Source organism: Ranitomeya variabilis, chromosome 8, assembly GCF_051348905.1.
Source record: "Ranitomeya variabilis isolate aRanVar5 chromosome 8, aRanVar5.hap1, whole genome shotgun sequence".
NCBI classification, from domain to species: domain Eukaryota; kingdom Metazoa; phylum Chordata; class Amphibia; order Anura; family Dendrobatidae; genus Ranitomeya; species Ranitomeya variabilis.
This window is the reverse complement of record NC_135239.1, coordinates 56,289,826-56,310,128: the sequence shown is the minus strand read 5'-3', so window position 1 is coordinate 56,310,128 and position 20,303 is coordinate 56,289,826. Positions and strand designations below refer to the sequence as shown.

The following is a 20,303-nucleotide window of genomic DNA, read 5'->3' as shown; positions in this document are numbered from 1 at the left end:
AGTATTTAGCAGTCTCCAGTAGTGAGGGAAAATGTGCATGAAAAAGAGGGTCATACAAGAGCGACCAGAATGGTGACCGGTCTGCAAACCATGTCCTATGAGGAACGGTTACAGCATTTGGGAATGTTTAGCTTAAAAAAAGAAGACTGAGAGGAGACTTAATAGCCATCTACAAATATCTCAAGGGCTGTCACATTGTAGAAGGATCATCTTTATTCTCATTTGCACAAGGAAAGACTAGAAGCAATGGGATGAAACTGAAGGGGAGGAGACACAGATTAGATATTAGAAAAAGCTTTTTGACAGTGAGGGTGATCAATGAGTGGCACAGGATGCCACAAGAGGTGGTGAGTTCTCCTTCAACCAGAGGCTGGACAGACATCTGTCTGGGATGACTTAGTGCTTTGAGCAGGGGGTTGGACCAGATGACCCAGGAGGTCCCTTCCAACTCTACCATTCTATGATTCTATATATGGTAGGGTCATAATAAATGTATTGAATTATTAAATAAGGGTACATGAAGAGATAGTGCTACTAAGCGTACAAAAAGTGAGTCCTAGTAAGTGTGCATAAAGTACTAGTAAATAAGTTTGTATAAAGTTAAATTACTAGTAGTTGTGCATAAACCGGGAGTACTAATAAGTTCATAAAGTGAGAGTACAACTAAATAAGTGTACATAAAGTGAGAATAATAGAAAGTGAATAGCGAGAATAATTTTAGGTGTCGCCGGCGAAATGACAGCTCATTGTCTGCATGAGCCTTGCAGGTGGAGTCATCAGGACAGTGGATTAGACGAGTATATGATGTTTTTTTATTTTCATTAAAACTTGGGGTATTATGTATTATGCTTTGCTCATATACCGCTATCTTATTCTGCAGCGCTTTGCACACATTATCATCACTGTCCCCATTGCGGCTCACATGCTACATTCCCTATCAGTATGTCAAAGGCTAGGTTCACATTGCGTTAGGGCAATCCGTTTAGCGCATAGCGCTAGCGGGTTGCGCTAACGCAATGCTTCCCTAGGGTCCGCGTTCGGTGTCCCCGCTAGCGCAGATCCCCGATCTGCACTAGCGAGGAACGGACCTCGGGCGCGCCGCGGACGCTGCAAGCAGCGTCCGAGGCACGTCACAGAAGAACGGCACATCACTAGCGCGAGCCAAAAAAGGCACGCGCTAGTGATGCGCTGCATGAGAAATTTACATTGCTGTCAATGGGCACGCTAACGGACCCGTTGCACGGCGTTAATTGCGACATTTTCGCCGTGCAACGCTGTCCGTTAGCGTGCACACATTAACGCAATGTAAACCCAGCCTTAGGAGTGTGGGAGGAAACCTGAAAACTCCAAGGAAACCCACACAACAAGGGAAGAACATACAAACTCCTTGCAGATGTTGTCCTTGGTGGGATTTGAACCCAGGAGCCCAGCGCTGCAAGGCTGCTGTGCTATCCACTGATCCACTGTGGTATCATACAGTGTGGTGGTTACTGTGGGGGACCCTGAAACAGTGTCGGGGGGCCTCATACACCATAGGGATTACTGTACAATCTATATCAAGAATAAGATGACTATCCATACTGTATATCTATACGGTAGACACTTGCACATGGCAATGCTTTATATAAAGAACTGCTGTGTACACAGTACAGGATGTGCTATCAGTAACGGGATCAGCAGCAGTGATAGTAATGGCATACTAACACAATAGACAAGCGTATAATATTCTGCTTCCAGGAAACACTGGCAAGCAGATTACTCTGTACTGTAAATCATACATACCTCGTGCTCACTACGACAGGGGTCTTCCTCCACACATTTCAGATTTATGATATGAACCTCTTGGGGTTGACTTATTGTTCCTTTACTTGCGCATCCAGATAAAATATTGTAGCTTTCCAGAAAAGCTTGGACAGGATAATCTTCAGTAACAGGTGACAGCAGACATGTAGCTTTAGGGACAGGACCTATAATACACAGAGAGGAAACATTAAGGACAATGACTCGACTATAATACAACAGAGGCCATCACTTTATGATTTAAATATCACAATTTGCAAGTAGGATGTGGAGAAGAACAGAAACTAAACTGCACTGTGGATATACCAGTAGTGATCAGCAAATGTGCTCAGATAAGGTGTTATCAGAGCTTGCTCGAGTGCTAAGCGAGAGTCTTCAGCATGCTCGAAAAATATGTTCCAGTCCCCACGGCTACGTGTCTTGTAGGAATTACCTGTTTGTTAGGCAAACCCTGCATGTGTTGCGGCTGTCGAACAGTTGCGAGACATGCAGGCACAGGAACTCGAACATAATATTCAAGCACCCCGAAGACACTCGGTTAAGCACCTGAGCATGCTTGGGTAGCACCTTATCCCAGCACGTTCACTCATCACTAATTACCAGTCTAGTACCATTCCCTATTACAGGAATCCACCACAACCCTGCCATTGTGAAATGCTTGGAGTAAGAAGGAAAAACTCAATTTGATTCACCGTTCAGTATAAAACTGGAAATACATGTAAGAGGTTGGGTTTGAGGTCTGTACCTTGAAGACTGGAGTTCTGTCATCTATGTCACCACAATTTAAAAAGTTATAGTACTGAAATCCATGTGTCTTCAAACTTAGAACCAGACTTACCAACTTTTATAACATTTTACAAACTTTTACAGACCACACCTCTTTAAAAAGTCAAGACAACTTATAGTATTGAAATCCATGTGTCTTCAAATTAACAAAGAACATGATTACACTTCCTACCATTTAAATTGAATGTATTTAGTGGTCTCCAACAAAATTGTTGGTGGGACACAAGATGAAATTGGGTGTCACCGTGATGGTTAAAATAAAAATGTTCAGATATAGGTTTGCATTAGGAATAGTGAAAAAAAAGTTTTGGAAACAGTTAGCACATTAAACAGTGATTTATTAAAAAATAAAAATAAAAAGCACATTGAGGCAGAACTATACTGTAGACAATCTGATTAACAATTGTAATGACTGAATCCATTGTGTCTGGATTTTAGACCATTTTAAAGGATACCCATACTTACCAAGTATTACACATTTTTACAGACCACACTTCTTTCACAAATCAAACCCTATCCACAACATATTTCTGCTCCCTGTATGCATATCTGGAATCCAGGGCTTTTAGTCACAATAATTGAAATGTTGGGAAACCCTGCCTTGAGGGAGGTTTATATGCCATTTAAGAGGATTGCAAACTCTTACAGGGAAACCGGGAGGTAGTCCCTTTTCGGGGAGTCTCTTGGGTGTTTTGGGAGAATTGTCAAGCATCTCCATCACAGGAAGCATTGGAAAGAACCATTGCAATCTCAGGGTATGCCCCTTATGCCAAAACGCGCGTCGGGGTGGATGACATTTTCCCTGGGAGTCCTCACACATTTATGTTTATTATGCAATATGTTTTGTATATACCGTGGTAATGTATAATTATTGTGATGTTTTCTCCAGCTATGTATTAGGTTGGCGAGAACAGTTTTTTCGATGATGATAGTATCCACATTTCAGTACTACTGAGGTTGCTCCCTAATCAGTGTTATTATATATATATGTATGACATGTCACACATGTTGGCAGCAATGTCATTTTTCTCTCTCACTTGCTTGTTACTTCTTTTGTGCAGATCTGCAGCTTTTCTGCACCCCTCCATGTTAAAATTCCGCAGATTCAAAAACCGCTGAAAATCCGCACAAAATCCACATCAATTCCGCACAAAATCCGCGGCTGCGGATTCTGCCAGGAAATGCGGATTTTGTGCAGAAAATTCTGCACCTCTTTTCCTACGTGTGCACATAGCTTTAGTCTACAGTCACTTTATGGGACTGCAGATTTTTGTATCCTCACAGCACACAAACCGCATACTTGTATACTTTTGGACACATTCCGACTAGACATGCGTAACCTCGCTCAATTCACTTGTATTCAGCAGGGCTGTGTAGTCTGCACATATGTATATATTCATTCTTTTTGGCACTTCTTTAGGTGGGGTCTAGGCGAAATCCACCTGAAAAAAACGTTGTGTGCTCATACCCTAACACTAAGTTCAATGCAATACCATTCACCAAGCACAGATTTCTAACATTGAGCAACAAAAAGTATTAGTCTGATCATAATGTTTAAACAGTAATCTGGGGAAATATGCTCTTGGGTTTGGAAAAGGAATGGGTCCCTTGCTGAGATCCATCAGCGGCTGTAACTGCCTCTAAATTACAGGAAAAGTTGTGGACAAGACTGATGTATGTGTAAGCGAAAATGTATAGGGGATACTCGAGTTCTGCTTCTTGATGGATAAATCACGGGGCCCTACAGACATATTCTTGGAAAATTACAGGAAATGTATGCAAAAAAAATCATAGGAAGGTTTCCAAACTGTTTAGATTCATATTGACAAGTAACAAACGTTACAGTCTGGAAATAAATATGCAAGTTCCAAAATGTTATCATTTATTATTTTTTCAATTCAGTATCAGGGAAAAACAAAAAGAAAAATAAAGTTTTTTTTAAGGAAGAATGATTAACTATGGTCAATGTTCAGCACCATCTTAATCTAAAAACAAGATGTACTAAGAAAAAGAAAACCACATGATCGAGTATTTCGAAAAGTACCAGCTATGTAAATACCCTTATAATAATATTATCAGCTATGTAGGTAAAAGGTTTAATAGAATTAAGAAACCATAATGTAAACCAATGAAATCCAAAGCCCTGTACAAAATTCTTTCCTCCACCATTATAACCTATGACTTTAGGTACGATCCTATTTGAGAGATGATCTACATTGACGTAAGCCAACGTACACACATTGCAAAGTTAGCACAATTGTAAAGAAGATCCAGTATAGAAAATATAACAAAAAAATAATGCACATTAGTTTAATAAACAATGGTGAATACACAGCACAAAAGGGTCCATACATCATCTCATCGCCACTTCCATACTGTTTGGTCTCAGCTGGCCACCAATCCCACCACCCTAGTAGTACAGCGTCGTACAATGTAAATACAGTGAGACCCAACACTATCAAATTTGCTTTATAGATCAGAATTTAAAGCTTAAGGCACTCAGAGGGGAAATGAGAAAAATAAAAACCAAAACAAAAAAATACTACTTCCAAATGTTAAAAGATTAGCCATTTTAGAACGAGTCTAAAGGCTCTCATACACATTAGATTAAAGTCGTCTGAACCAGTTGATATTGGCGGGATTGGTTGCCAGTCTAAGGTGTATGGGGGGGTCTTCTGATTATTCCCTGGAAAATGATGCTGTAGAGATAAGGATTAGGAATTTTAAGACCCAACACTTTTTGTTTTTCAGAAGATAAGCCACTGCAAGAGCCATTTGGCAGCTGCTTGCTCTGCTCTCCCCTTTGAAAACACATGAACACTTGGGCAAGTCAAATGTTCAGGTGTATGCGGGAGTCAGAAGACATAAGTGATAGCCGAATTAGAGCTCAGATGTCAGCTAGCATATCTGTATGGCCAGCTTAATACTGTGGCCAACCCAACAAATTCAGGTGGCCTCATTTGCAGCTAGCTAGCCAAAGCTCGATAGAGGGGTAGATACACACACTTTTTAAGCACTATAGTGCCTACCAAAAGGCTGTCTTCTATTCTTTACATTTGGGCACAACATATTAGGCACTGTTCACGTATGTTTGAAAATCTGGCCAAAACTAATAGACAAAAGTTGTGCTATTTTGTCCAACAAAAATATAAATAATGTGAACAAAACCCAACAAACTGCACTATATTCAGTAGTCCACTGGATGATATTAGGGTCTGTTGGATGATGTGCGTGTCTTCTAGAACAATGGAAATGACTTATCTCATGTGAACAAAGCCTTAGAGTACTTCTGCTTGATCATTATTTTGGGAAGGTAGTGGTGTCAAATGAATCTGTAATTTGTAAGGGGCACACATGGACCCCAGCAGGGCCGGACTGGCCATCTGGCAATTCTGGCAAATGCCAGAAGGGCCTGTCTGGTTGTGGGTTGCCTTGTCTGCTACGTTGTTAGCAGAATCTGTGGTCTGAAGATACCCATACTGTTAAGAGTTGTGACGGTGAATTGGTCTTGTAGCAAATCTTTCTTTCCACCATCCAGGGTAATATTAGTAATATATCCCCATCCGGTACTCGGGGACTGGAACACCATGGGCCTGTGTGATTTCAAATGCCAGGGCTGAATTTCAGCCCCAGTCCGTACCTGGACCCCAGGCTTTACTCAATAGTAAAATAACTCATTAAATTCATTTTAAACTTTTAAGCTTTGTGATTACGCAAAATTGTGTCTGATGATCCGCCAAAACCCAATAAATATGGTGTCTATAAATATTTATCCATACATACACATATATATCCACATGCACATCTATAATAAGACCGTCAGTATTTATTTGTAAAGACAATATAAGAACTTATGTAACGCCTGTGACGCCAACTGTTACAAGTGTGAGCTTATCAAAAAGCAAACAAAAAGCCTATTTATAAAGTCTATTTCAAATTGAGCAGTGACCTGTTATATTGATATTGTACCTGTATCAGACCCAAAGTAAACCACAACGCCACGTTCTCGGGATTTGTTGTATTTGTAAAATACAGCGTTCAGTGCAAAACATTTTGTTTAAAAACAAGTCTATCTCCTGTTTTCCAAAACCAAATCTCCGAAAATGTCACATCACGTGTGCCAATATTTGAGTAAGTGCACCGATAAAACAAAGCACATGATAGCCACAGTGATGTCAATGAGAAATAGATAACCCCGAGTCTCCAAGGAAAGGTGTACAAAGTCTCAGAAGGAAGGGGGACAATAATTGAGATCGGTCACATTCATCAAAACATTAGGAAAGAGTGAGGGTCACTTTTTCTTCTAAAAGTAATTAATGAGATACATAATAACTGATCTAATTGGTCCAATCACTTTGCTCATTTATATATTTGATTTTACAAAAGTGTTTGGGGCAGATTTGCTAAGGCTGATGATCAATAGGTTGTGTAAGGCCGGGATCACACATGCGAGAAATACGGCCGAGTCTCGCATGTTAATACCCGGCACTACCGCCGTCACTCAGGAGCGGAGCGTGCGGCTGCATAGCAATGCATGGAGCTGCACGCTCCGCTCCGGAGTGCAGGCGGCAATGCCGGGTATTAACATGCGAGACTCGGTCGTATTTCTCGCATGTGTGATCCCAGCCTAAGCGTAAAGAAAAATGTCTAGAGATGTGCCAAATTTATTCTCCAGCTTGAGACGCAGTGACAAATTTGGCTTTTCAGGTAACGTACAGACAGAGATTTTTCAGAAGTTTATTATAGCAGATATTCAAAAAATTCCAAATTGGAAGAAAATAATACAAAAGTGTAATTCTGCCATTGGTTTTAGGGCATTCATTATATGGTATAAGTTACCTATCAAGATAATGCCCCGAGTAGTACGATATTGGCGATACCAAACTTGCATAGATTTTTTTTTTAAATTTAAATGTTGAAGAAACAAAATTCAGAAGCTTGAAAAAAAAAATAATAATAATTTTTGTTTGAGTCACCATTTTCCAAGACCCATAATGTTTTTATTTTTCCATCGTTGAAGCTATAGGAGGACATGTTTTTTGAGTGGTGGGTTGGCCTTTTCATAGATACCATTCTGGACAACATATGACATTCTGTGTTTTACGACTACATATGACACTTATTGTATTTTTTTTAGGGAGCTGTGATCGGACATTGATCGGAGCTCAGCTGCTGTTAGAGACAGATGCCGGCTGTGTAACATGGCCAACATCTACAGCATCTGGACTGAGATCAGCTCCTAAGCCCCCTCCACACTTGTAAACCCCAGCATGGGCGTACAGTTACGTATATATGTGCTAAGGGGTTAATGTACTATCCTGCTCATTGCACTTTTTTTTTATCCTTGTAAGGAACCAATTTAGGCTCTGAGTACCCAACTGTAGTGTTTTTTTTTTAAAAGGACTAGTGCCAGATAGATATACAGTAATACCTGAACTATCTTTATAATCAATGCATAATCAATGCTATTTTTATTTTAAAAAAAAAAGGCATTTGACAATCTTTTTAAAACTAGAGAATTCTATATTTCAATTTAAAAGGTTTGTCCACTCAGGAGAAAGCCTTTAAGGTAAAATGACAACAGGGGGCTACAACCAATAGCAGCCAGATGTAATCCATAATACATTCCAGTACAAGTATTAATTTCCTCTGCAGTGCCCCCAAAGGTGAAATAAAGCATTACACAAGAGCTGTGTAATTCACAGGCAACCTGGGTCCTCCAGGGGCACTCCGTCGCTGATCGAATCTGTAGCTAATCAATGAGGTCATGAACATGGCTCCCTCGCTATTAACTCAAAAACAGACATCTCCTATACAAGACAATTCATACAGCTCCTCTCTAAATGTTCTAAAAAGAAGAATTTTATAGTAATAGCATAAATGGTGTCTAAAACTAAACCTTTCCATATTTCTGGCTGAATTAATGTTGTATTTTCTCTGCCAAAATTCTATTTTCTTTTTTTTTGTCTGTTTAAAACATAATCAATAGAGTAAATGTATAGTTACGGCATGACTAATCTAACTTAGGAGAGGATTGATATGATAGGGAATAGCTCAGTTTGCCTAGGGGAAGGGAAAAACAAGGTTTCTACCATATGGAGAACAGAATCCAGGACCATCACTTATAATAACAAATGTGTTAGGTGACGTGTTGTTTGACTTGAGTCCATCAAATGTTTTATTATGAAATGTCCTGGAGGAAACAGAGTGGAACCAAACTAGCTTTTTTCTTTACTGAATGGATTTTTTTTCATTTATCTAGAAAAAAAACGGTTATGCACAACATGAAATAGTCCAAGCGGAAACAAGGGTGTGGTAAAGGCACTCAGCAACAGATATACAGAGAACTTCATGGAAGCTTTGGGAAGGTCCTTTGCACTATAATAATGTATGTTCATATTTGCCAACAAACTCAAGAGTGGAGCAGATTTCTTTATCATTTACATTTATGTGGTGTTTCTTTTGTGCCATTAGCACGACTTTTTTCTATCCTGATTGTCCTGGTGGTGCGTCTAGTGCATTCGGAGGTATTATTGTGAAGTCAATTGCATGAAACCCAAAGTGTCTCCAATCATTGTTCTATGGCGTGTGCGGTAAATTTTCAAAAGAGTGCGCAAGTGTCTGGTGCAAGTATATGTAGTTATCAAGAAGAAGAGAAAATAATGATCCATCTCAATGACACATTATTTATAGTGATGAGCGAACGTGCTTGGATAAGGCATTATCCGAGCATGTTCGAGTGTCTTCGGAGTGCTTGAAAAATAAGTTTGAATATCCGCGCCTGCATGTCTCATTGTCATTCGACAGCCACAACACATTTATGGCTTGCTTGTTTGTTAGGCAATCCCTGCATGTATTGCAGCTGTCGAACAGCCGTGAGACATTCAGCTATGGGGACTCAAATATAGTTTTCGAGCATGCCGAAGACACTCGGTTAGAACACAAGCATGCTCTGATAACACCTTATCGTAGCACGTTTGCTCATCACTGATTATTAACTTATGAGAAAACCAGACATGATTAAAAAAAAAAAAAAATGTGTGTTAGATAAATTGCATAACCATGACTCATGATAAAGTCAACATGCTACCACATGGACAACTACAATAGAAATGGAATGAAAATCTAGTAAAATAAATCTATCCTTAAATCTGACCTCACCTATGATACACCCTGGAAGGGTATCCAAGTAAATCAAGAGTACAAATATTTACATGTATGCTATAAAAAAATGTCAGTGATAGTATGATAATAGCAGAAAAATTACAGGAGTAAACTAGTTAGGATATGGAGCAAAGAGTATAGGATAGTTTGTTAATTTAGGTTATGCCACAAAGACATACTGTTAGGGATTATAGATTGTGAGCCCCAATGTGGCCAGTGCCAATAATGTTTGTAAAGCACTATGGAATTAATGGTGCTATATAAATGAGCAAAATAAATAAATAATGTTTCAATAATTCTAGGACAGTAAAATTATCCCTACGTGTATTGCTGATACAAACCAGCTTTTTCACGGGGTAGCTGGCAATTGCAAAAGGAGCTGCCAGCAGTGGATCTTGAAGATTAGCATGCAAAATGGCATTCAGTGTAGCAGAACATTCCTCAGACAACCATTTATAACCTTAGCAACCAAGCACGTAAGTGTGGGGATTTCTGCACGTGGTTCTACTTAATACTGAATAAATCAGGATTTTTTTTTATAAAATTTAAATAAAATATATCTTTAACAAAAAAAACTTGCAATGAACAATAGGTTAATTTCTAACATTGCCCTTAAGGCCTGGGAATCAATTAACAAGGATCTAGAATTTACCAATTAAGAGAGGATAAGAGTGAGGGAAGAAACCTCTTAGGCTACATTTCCACGAATAACTTTTTGGTGAGTTTTTGATGCTGCAGACTTTCTGCACTACTTCTGCTCCCATTAAGTAAAATAGTTTATATGCCTTTTTTCGAACATACGCAGCTTAAAAAGAAAACTCACCAAAACTTCATGGTGGGAATATAGCCTACGAGTGCATTTGGAAAGGAAGCAAACTCTTTAGACTATATGGACACAAATGTCTTTTTCAGGAGGATTCCACCTGGAACCTGCCTAAAAAAGTGCTAAAAGAAATGCCAAAAAGAATGACCATATGCACAGCAATGTCAAAACGACTTGCTGTGTAAATTGTGACGCTAGTCACTTTTCACGGCCAAGCAGTGAGTCAGGATAGTCAAGAAATCCAAGGTCAGAAGACATGAGTGCACGTTATAAAAAGAAAGGAAGAGACAAAAGCGTAGTCAGGTAACATTCCGAGGTCAGAATACCAGGAGGATAGCGGATCAGAGCAGAAGGGGTTAAACAGATGGATGGTCAGAATGGTCGATGGTCAGAATGGTCCAAGGTCAGGCAACGAAAGATCAACATGCATAACTAGAGGCACAGTGGAAACAAACCATATAGTAGCTGAATGTACTTCTGGAAGAAACAGCTCAGTTAAGTAGCATGGCAATCACCTTGGATGATGAACACTTGGAGACAGCCGACGTCTCCCAGTCTTAGAGTGGATAGTAGAGCTGTCAATCAACACTTTAACAGCTTCAGTAAACCCCTGTACCAGACTGAAATGCTGAGCTGTCAGTAATTACATCCCAGACATACTGAGGGGTGGAACCGTGACAAATGTTCTGTAACTGCTTCGAGATTCAAAAGCTGTGAAGTGGCTAAAAGAAGTGATCTGTCCCTTCTTCTGGCAACCTCTGGTTTGAAGCCATGACTATCTTATATGCAATTAAAAAAAAAAAAAAAAAATGGAAAACTAAAGCAAAAGACGTCCAAAGAGACATCAGAAAAGACGCTTGAGGGAAAAAAACACAGGCATTTCTTGATGCGTCTTCTGCTTCAAAAAGATGCCGTGTGCACATATCCTTCGAGTTACGAGCGGCATGGGTTCGCATAGTCTGGACTACATTGACCTGAGAATTAGAAAAATGTTTGACCTGTATACTTTGGACTAAAGATTTACTGTAGAACTAAGTATTCATTTATTTATATTCCTCTACCATCTGACACAGTATAAGAGCTCACTAATTTATCTGCAAGAGGAATTCGTAAACTTTTACTAATTTTCTAGATGAGCTGGTAGCACTCACCTGGGGAACGTGACCATAGATACGCCATGGAGTAAGTGCCAATGTGTGTAAGTGCAGATGTCATTTATGTTAAAGAATACTTGACAGACACTCCACTAAAGACGAGGGTGACTTAGACATATGTGTCACTCAGTAATGAGGTCTGATTAAACCCATCGGCACCACAAATTCCACACATGGATCTAAAAACAAAGAAAAACCTGCTGTCTATATTATTGCAAGCGTCACCAGCAGAAACACTCTGGAAGAAAAATGATGCAGATCCCCTAGTTACAGGGTAATGTGTATGTTCAGCCCCTAAAGAAAGCTCTGGTTTCAAGCACAAACGTCCATGCCAAACGGATAGACATTTGTTTTCTTTATAGCAAGAGAGAATTGAATTACAAGGCGATGGGATTTTAATAGCGTTATTTTGCTTATTCTGCACTTTTTTACTTCTGCTGCTAATGACTTGTAAATTTTAAGCTAGGAAGTGCTCAGGTATCAGTCCCATTACAGCTATATTGCACCAGATTTGCATAGGTTCCTGAAGACATGGGATAATTTATTTTGGATTTGTCCTTGACTCCTTTCAATCCCACCATATACAAGATTTTTCCAAAAAAGCAATTTACTCAACATTATCAGACAGTTATACTGCATGGTTCTGGGGATACAAGTCTTTAAGGGGTATTCCATAGATAGTAAGTTATCCCCTATCCATGGGAAAAGAGGTAACTTACTGTTCACTAGAGGTCCAACTTCTGGGACCCCCAACAATTCAAGAAACGAGGCTCTACAGAGAACCAACCATCTGAATGGGGTAGAGGTTCAACATGATCAATTTCGCCATCTTGTCTACAGATGTGCCCAAAAAATTCAAATGCTGAACTAAGCTTAAAAAAACCATCCTAATGTATCTAACATATCTACCATGGTTCCTGTAATATGTAAGACAGTATGTGGAAACCCTATGGCTATTAAAGGGAATCTGTCAGCAGGATTTCTCATCTAAACTATTTTTACGTGCATGTAGCTCTTTTAAAGACAAGTCCAGCAATACCTTTACATGGCCAGTCTGTTCCTCCAGTACTGAGAAATCAGCGATTGACTTGATATGCAAATGAGGCTGGAGAGCTATGGTAGATCTGAAGCTTTTGTCACTCCAGATCTATTTTCCACCCAGTCCTGCTTGACTGATGGCTCATTTGCCTAAAGACACATTGAAAAAATTGTCATTTTTTTGTAAATTAGACGAGCTGTAGCATCCTGCCCTTCATGGCGCCCACATCCCAACCCAGCTCTGCCCACTTTGTTGGAGCTTGGTCAAGACGGGGGTGTGGTAGGATGCCACAGCTTGTCTAATTCTAGATAAGGTGTGACGTTTCCTAGACCAGAAATCTCACTCCAGTACCTGACTGAAGTAAGTTTTCTAGCATAGTGCACGCAGGCACACACCACTAATCAGATGCTCTAGATTCATTCAGAGGTGTCTAACTCCAGCATGCCCCCTCAACATGACCTGTGTGAACAACGTGAATTGGGTGGTCCAAATAACTAAAGCAATTGTTACCATCCACCTCTTGTGTCTCCCCTTTTCCTCATAGATTGTAAGCTTGCGAGCAGCAGGGCCCTCATTCCTCCTGGTATCTGTTTTGAACTGTGATTTCTGTTATGCTGTAATGTCTGTTGTCTGTATAAGTCCCCTCTATAAGTTGTAAAGCGCTGCGGAATATGTTGGCGCTATATAAATAAAATTATTATTATTATTATTATTATTATTATTATTAATTGGGCCCTGACTTCCTATTGTTTCAGGAAACAACACATGTACATAGCCATAAAGGTCAGAGCCTAACTTTTGTACTGAATTGTCTAATAAGTGTTTGAAAGTTAATTGTTAAAAGAGGGGGAGCAGGGTCAGCGGTGTGATCTCCTATTGCGATTGGTGATACCTTTCCTGTAACGTGGAAAAACCCTTTAAGACTATTAAACATTTGGAAGGGCACATGGAGACCTATGATGTAGCTTCCATCTCAGAATCACATATGATTTCTTGATTACAATAAATAAACTATAAAATGTGTGTAACCGTTGGGTCACTGGTGACAGCATACACAATTGTTTGGGTAACGTGACATCAGCGCTTGCAGTCTGTCATCTCCTATACTTGCAGGCGGCTCCTATTAATCAAAGCTCTGTTTTTCCAGCTCGCTTTAACAGAAGAGGCCTCTCAAATGTAATAAACAAAAGATTCCGCAGGAGAGAAACTGGAATAACTGAGGGAGGGGGTTGTCGAAAATCTTACATTCTGGATTCTGCAGCTCATACACATTTCCCCAAGTGATAAATCTTTTACTTTTTTTTTTTCTTCTTAAATGTACTTTTAATTCTTGGAGAATACCCAGATATTCAGAGTACCTATTCAGCGGGCACTGAAACAATTTTGTATATTAAAGGTAATGATTACCAGCTGTATTTTATATACTACCCGCCAGTATGTTATTGTGGTTGATCATGATCTTCAGTTACAGTAACAGTTTAAGAAAGGGATTTCGTGTATGTTTTCATCACCACAAGTACAATATATACTTGTGTGGCAAAGGCAATTGTTTTGGACTCAAGCGAAATACGATGACATTTTTAACTCACAAATTGCGATAGAAGAAATCATAGTGTCTTTTAACGCGTTGGCTGTCACGGCGCCGCCGCTCCTGCCACCCCGCCTGCCGCTCCGCCTCCCGGCATACTTCCCCTCTCCGGCGTGCTCCTCTTGCAGGCGCGCATTCTCCCTTCTCCTCCTGATGCACCGCAGCCTCCTGGTGTCCGTCGGCTGCGCGTGCGCACTCCATCTCCCTCTGCGCACGCGCACTTCCTCTGTGTCATTCTCTATGGTTTGGAGGATCCTGACCCGGAAGTCCTCCTGCACACCATGTATTTAAGGTACACCCTTTCCCCTGATCCTTGCCTGATTGTCATTTGTCTTCATTTGACCCAGGTCCCTTCGTACCTTGCTCTGTCTTGTGCGTCCTTCGTACTTTGCTCAGTCTTGTGCGTCCGCCGTACCTTGCTGTGTCCTGTGCGTCCGTCATACCCTGCCTGTCCTGTGTGTCCGCCATACCATTCTTTGTTCTGTGCATCTGTCTTTCACTGCCAACCCTGTTTGTCTGCCATCCTGCCTGTCTTGTGTTTTCTCCGTACCCTGCCTGTCCCATACTACCGCCATACCCAGTCCGCCTTGGGCGTCCCCTATATTCTATCTGATCTTGGTCTCTGTCATAGCTATCTGCCCTGTGTCTTCGTCACACTCAGTGCTGCTTCTTTTCCGCTCCTACTTCCTGTCCCCGGGTATCAGCTTCTGCGGCAATAGTCTCCCTCGGGCCTGCCCCTAACACTCCCTGTATAGTGGGTGGTCCACCTGGCCAGCTCACCCGTGGGAGGTTCGTTGTCGTGGATCTGCGGGTTCACTCTAGGAGTTCCTAGCCGTGACAGTGGCATCATATTCTGCAGCACTTTACAGACATTATCGTCACTGACCCCATTGGGGCTCACAATCTACAATCCTTATCAGTATGTCTTTAGAGTGTGGGAAAAAACTGGAAAAACTCAAAGAAATCCATGCAAATACAGCATTGTCCTTGGTGGGATTTGAACACAGTACCCCAATGCTAGAAAGCAAGTGTGTTAACCTCTGAGCCACCATGCTGACTTATAATGCTGTTTTCTGTTCCTTTTATGACCTACGAGTGGCTAAAGAAAAACTACAAAAAAAGAAGTGAGAAGTCATGTATTTTGGACTGACAATTTCTATGATTAGACCAAGTTTTGATTGCAACAGGTTAACCATTTAGATGCCTCAGTCAATAGCGGCCATGTCATCTAAACAGTTAGAGGGAGCATCTGTCTTGCCCCATTTTCCTCCGTTAGCATGGTGCTAATGTATTATGATGGCTGGCATGTAATAAAGCAGTGTCTGCCATGCCGGTACGCTACTGGCAACAGGGCTTTATTGAGATCGCTGACCACACAATACGCTGTGGCACAAAAGTATTGCTGTGTATTTTATCAGTGATCAAGCAGTTTCACTTACTATAGTGAAGATATATATATATATATATATATATATATATATATATATATATATATATATATATATATATATATATGTACACACACACACACGCTGTACATATGTATATATACAGTATATATTGTATGTATATATATATATTTTATTTTTTTATGTTAAAAACAGAAAATATAAAAGTTTAATCATCCTCATGAGTAAATAAAAAAAACCTAAAAATATACCTGGTATTAGGAAATAAAAGCCTTATACAAATTTTTATTTTATTTTTATGCAAATAATTAACACTATTCGTTTTCACACACAACTGGAGAAAAAAAAGTTTAATTTCTCTCATTAGGTGCAAAAAATTTAGAAAAAAGTCAAATACAGTCCTAAACCTTCTTCTTTTTTTTACAAAGATATGGTATATTATTTATAAATCAGCTCTCATTAGCATTATCTAAGGTGCCATAATGCCCAAGATTTATTTTCTTCATGTCCAACTCCTGCCACTAAATTGATAAGACGGCCCAGTCTTTTGTTTATGGAGCCGTCAGAGAAACTTTTATCACCCATGCGTATTGAGTGATCTAATCTAGAAAGATTATAATGTAGAAAAACTGAATTAGTCAAATGTGTTTGACGCCAACCCTGAAAAAAAATTATCCAGCATGTTTGTACATGTTTGTAGGTGATATGATTTAAATATTGATTTTATTTTTCATTAAATATATTAAAACATTGTATCTATTGTCAATGTAGTCATTAGCAAATTAAGAAGTACATCAGTAGCACAGAATATGGGCAGAAGAATAATTAACAGAAACAACTAAAGTTATTATAAATTAGTATTTGGCATCTTTAACAAACGTAAAAGGATTATCTTCAATTATATGAAAAAAGTATTCAATAGAGAATACAATATAAGTGATCTGTTTAAAAGGGTGTTCGTACCTTGCATCGCTAGGATATGCCGTCAGTTTATTATCAACCAATCATTGGAGTGCAGTGGCTTTGAGCGACTCATGCCGTCAACTTGGGTAGAACGACTGAGCTCACGTATTGGCTACAACGGTGTTGATGGGATATCAGATAATAACGGACACTGGGGGTCGCGGCGTAGACTCCGTGCATGATCCGCGAGAGAAAAGCAAAAAAAAAAAAAAAACTGTAGCCAAGGAAAAGGTTTTTCTTTTCCAAAACTATAAACCACTTTTACCATTTATTTGTAGGACTACCCCTTTTAGAGGAGTTTCCAAAAATGCAGCACTGATGGTCTATCCTTAGGGCAAGCCATCAAATGTTGACTTAATGATAGTCCCGGAAAACTCCTTTAAATGGCTTTCTAATTCATATATTACGGAAAAAATATATACAGAAATACATACGGATATATATACAGTGCGTAAAGGGTCTCTTTGATGTTGAACTCCAGAGTTTTTAAAGCAAAATGACGACATTTATTTAGAATTTCTGTTCTGTAACAAATAAATCACCCAGCTACATATACATGAACTTCACTCGATATGCAATGTGCATCTGTTAACCACATGCAGATCCAAGGTTCTTAAAAAAAATGCAGATTATATATCTTTATACCCAAAGGACACAAGGATTCCTTCCACGCACGTCATCAATTCTACTGAGTTATACGATTTCACTCTGTACAACTAAATTGGGTGCCATCAGATTTCTCAATGACGTAAATATTCTGAAATATGTGCTGATACTACATCCACTATCTACAAGTCGACATCCAGTTGCGTACCAAACGCCTTGATTTTTATGACAGATATTAAAGGGGTTTTCTGAAATTAAATCAAAATTGATCCTAAAGGTAGGCTATATTATATAGAAATAATTAATTACTGCTCTCAGGTGTCTGGACCAGTACTGGAAGCTATGACATATTGTCTATCAGTCACTTGACCAGTACAGCCAATCACTTGCCTCAGTGGTGAAGTTTACATGTACAGAATGAGAGAACTGAAGCTAGGTGACTGATGGACAGGATATCATCATTTCAAGTACTGCTGGGGACCACCTGAGCAGTGACATGGGATTGAAGAGTCATGCAACGGTTATCCATTTCTTATACAAAATTCCCTACCTTCTACTTTTATAATCCTAGCATAACCCTTTAAGTCATGGTATTAATCAAAAGTAAGGATTGACTATAAATACAGGACAGAATATTGTGAACCTTAAGCTACATTCACACTGAAAGGTAATCGTGAACGAACGTTCTTAAAAATGGGCGTTTTACAATTATATTGCAAAATGCTCATCCATTGATGAAATGATCTTTTGCGCAGCGCAAAACTTTTTCGTTCTCAGCGGTACATCATCCTGTGTAAACAGGACTTGCATTGCTGAGAACAATGTATGCAGCATGGTGGCTCAGTGGTTAACACTGGATGGTGGCTCAGTGTTTAGCACTGTTGCTTTGCAGCACTGGGGTCCTGGGTTCAAATCCCCATGAGAATTTTGTATGTTCTCCCCATGTATGCTTGGATTTTCTTTGGGTTCTCCGGTTTCTTCCCGCAGTCCAAAGATATACGGATAAGGAGTATAGATTGTAAGCCCCAATGGAGACAGTGATGATGATGTATGTAAAGTGCTGAGGACTATGAAGGTGCTATATAAGCATAAAAAATAAGCCTATGTGCACTGAGTGATCGCTCAGAGCGTATTGTTTATTTGGTCTGCCTATATAAACAGGCTAGTAAATGACCACCGATCAATAAAGGTTTACTTATCAGCAGTGGTATCATGACCCCGGTCGGTACATGGAAACAAACCTTTGAGAGCTAGCGAGACCATGCTATGTGTCAACAAGCATAAAATATTTTCTATGCATCAAAAGTAAATAACCCCACCAAAAAATAGAAGAATCAGTCCTATCCTGTCCCCCTGCAAAAAAAAAAAAACATCCAAAAAAATCTAGTTGGCTACTTGACAACTTGGATTTGGCAGTCTGTGGTTTACACTGTCTACTGACATGGTGATGCCACTTGCAAAACTCAATATTAATTCCTAAAGCAAAAAGCTACATTTCACTCTTACATCATCAAGTTAAGAAACAAGTTCAGACAATATATATCTATTATCCCCATTTATTGCACAAACTTGGCTGAAGAAGAACGTATCTTGGACTGGTGTCTAGAAGCTGCAGAATAATTCTCCAATTGTGCATTTTAAGACCTAAAAAGGAATATTCAGGTCTCACTAACGTTGGTCAGATATATTTTCTTTGCCTTTTATCTGTTACAAAGAGTCTTGCTGTGCACTGAATTATTATATCATAAAAAGTTACGCTACACCAAGTCAAAGGGATCACTCAGCATGAAAGACTGTGCTAGACGGCACATCTGAAGAGGGTCAGTTAATCAGGAATGATAGGTCGGATGGAGGGAGCTTCTCCAGACTACGAGTGCAGAGAGAAAAATAAAAGCCAAATTCCATAGGTAACTTTAAATGGGCCTTAGACAACAGCAGACAAAAACAGTAGGAAAGTATAAAGCCCAATGCAAATCAAGCAGAGGTTTTCATCCAAGGCCAATAGGGTAACACATGCCGCAGGTATTTCATTAACAGATGGCAATAAATGTCAACTTTAATAATGTAACGTGAAGTCAGCAGCTGGCCATTCCACCCACCTGTGACGGCACGGCTGCTCCTGGGAAAGACATTAGATTTTATTATATGAACCAGGAAACTTTTCTTTTCCTGGTAAAAAGTTTAAGAAAAATATAGTCATGAAGCATTTGTCTTCTTTAGAGATTAATACTTTATTATCATTTTGTAAACTTTCCATGTTTCCGATCATTGCGACTCAACAAAAGAAACATTGAAAGATTAAGGTCACCGTGAAGATGTTTGATAGTTATTAGCATTGTTAGTCGACAGCTATTGAGGAGAGTGGAATATGCCGCTGCCAGACACTTGTAGCACAAGCTCATCTTCAACGGGAATTAAAGAATTAATAATAATAATAATAATAATAATAATAATTTTTATTTATATAGCGCCAACATATTCCGCAGCACTCTACAATTAAGCGGGGACATGTACAGACAATAAATTCAACACAAGTTAAGACAGTTTAAACAGTGACATTAGGAGTGAGGTCCCTGCTCGCAAGCTTACAATCTACAAGGAAATGGGGGTACACAATAGGTGAAAAGTGCTTGTTATTTCAGGTCTGGCAATTATAGTAAATAGAGATTTTCATATAAAGCTGCATGATCCGGTCATCAGCCCGTGTGTTTAAGTGCAATAGTCAAGTATCAAGTGCAGTTAACGTGTGCATGGAGGGTGTGGAGACAGATGAATAGTAGAGTGTAGATTCAGAATAATATTTGGAAGGAGGGAACAGGGCAAAGTTAGTTTACTGAGTAGTTGATGTGGTAGGCTTGTTTGAAGAGATGGGTTTTCAAAGCGCGCTTGAATAGGTCGGGGCTAGGTATCAGTCTGATCGTCTGGGGAAGTGCATTCCAGAGAGCTGACGCAGCACGAGAGAAATCTTGGA

General features: G+C 39.5%; 1 protein-coding gene across 2 annotated transcripts in view; it reads right to left on the bottom strand.

Moving 5' to 3' along the window:
• The window catches only part of TGFBR3 (transforming growth factor beta receptor 3), a 205,387-nt gene that overhangs the window by 143,790 nt on the left and 41,294 nt on the right, over positions 1–20,303 (bottom strand). For both annotated transcript variants that reach the window (XM_077278844.1, XM_077278842.1), the window contains exon 3: positions 1,783–1,967. In XM_077278844.1, the coding sequence (XP_077134959.1) occupies positions 1,783–1,967 (185 nt within the window). The remainder of the gene's footprint in view (positions 1–1,782; positions 1,968–20,303) is intronic.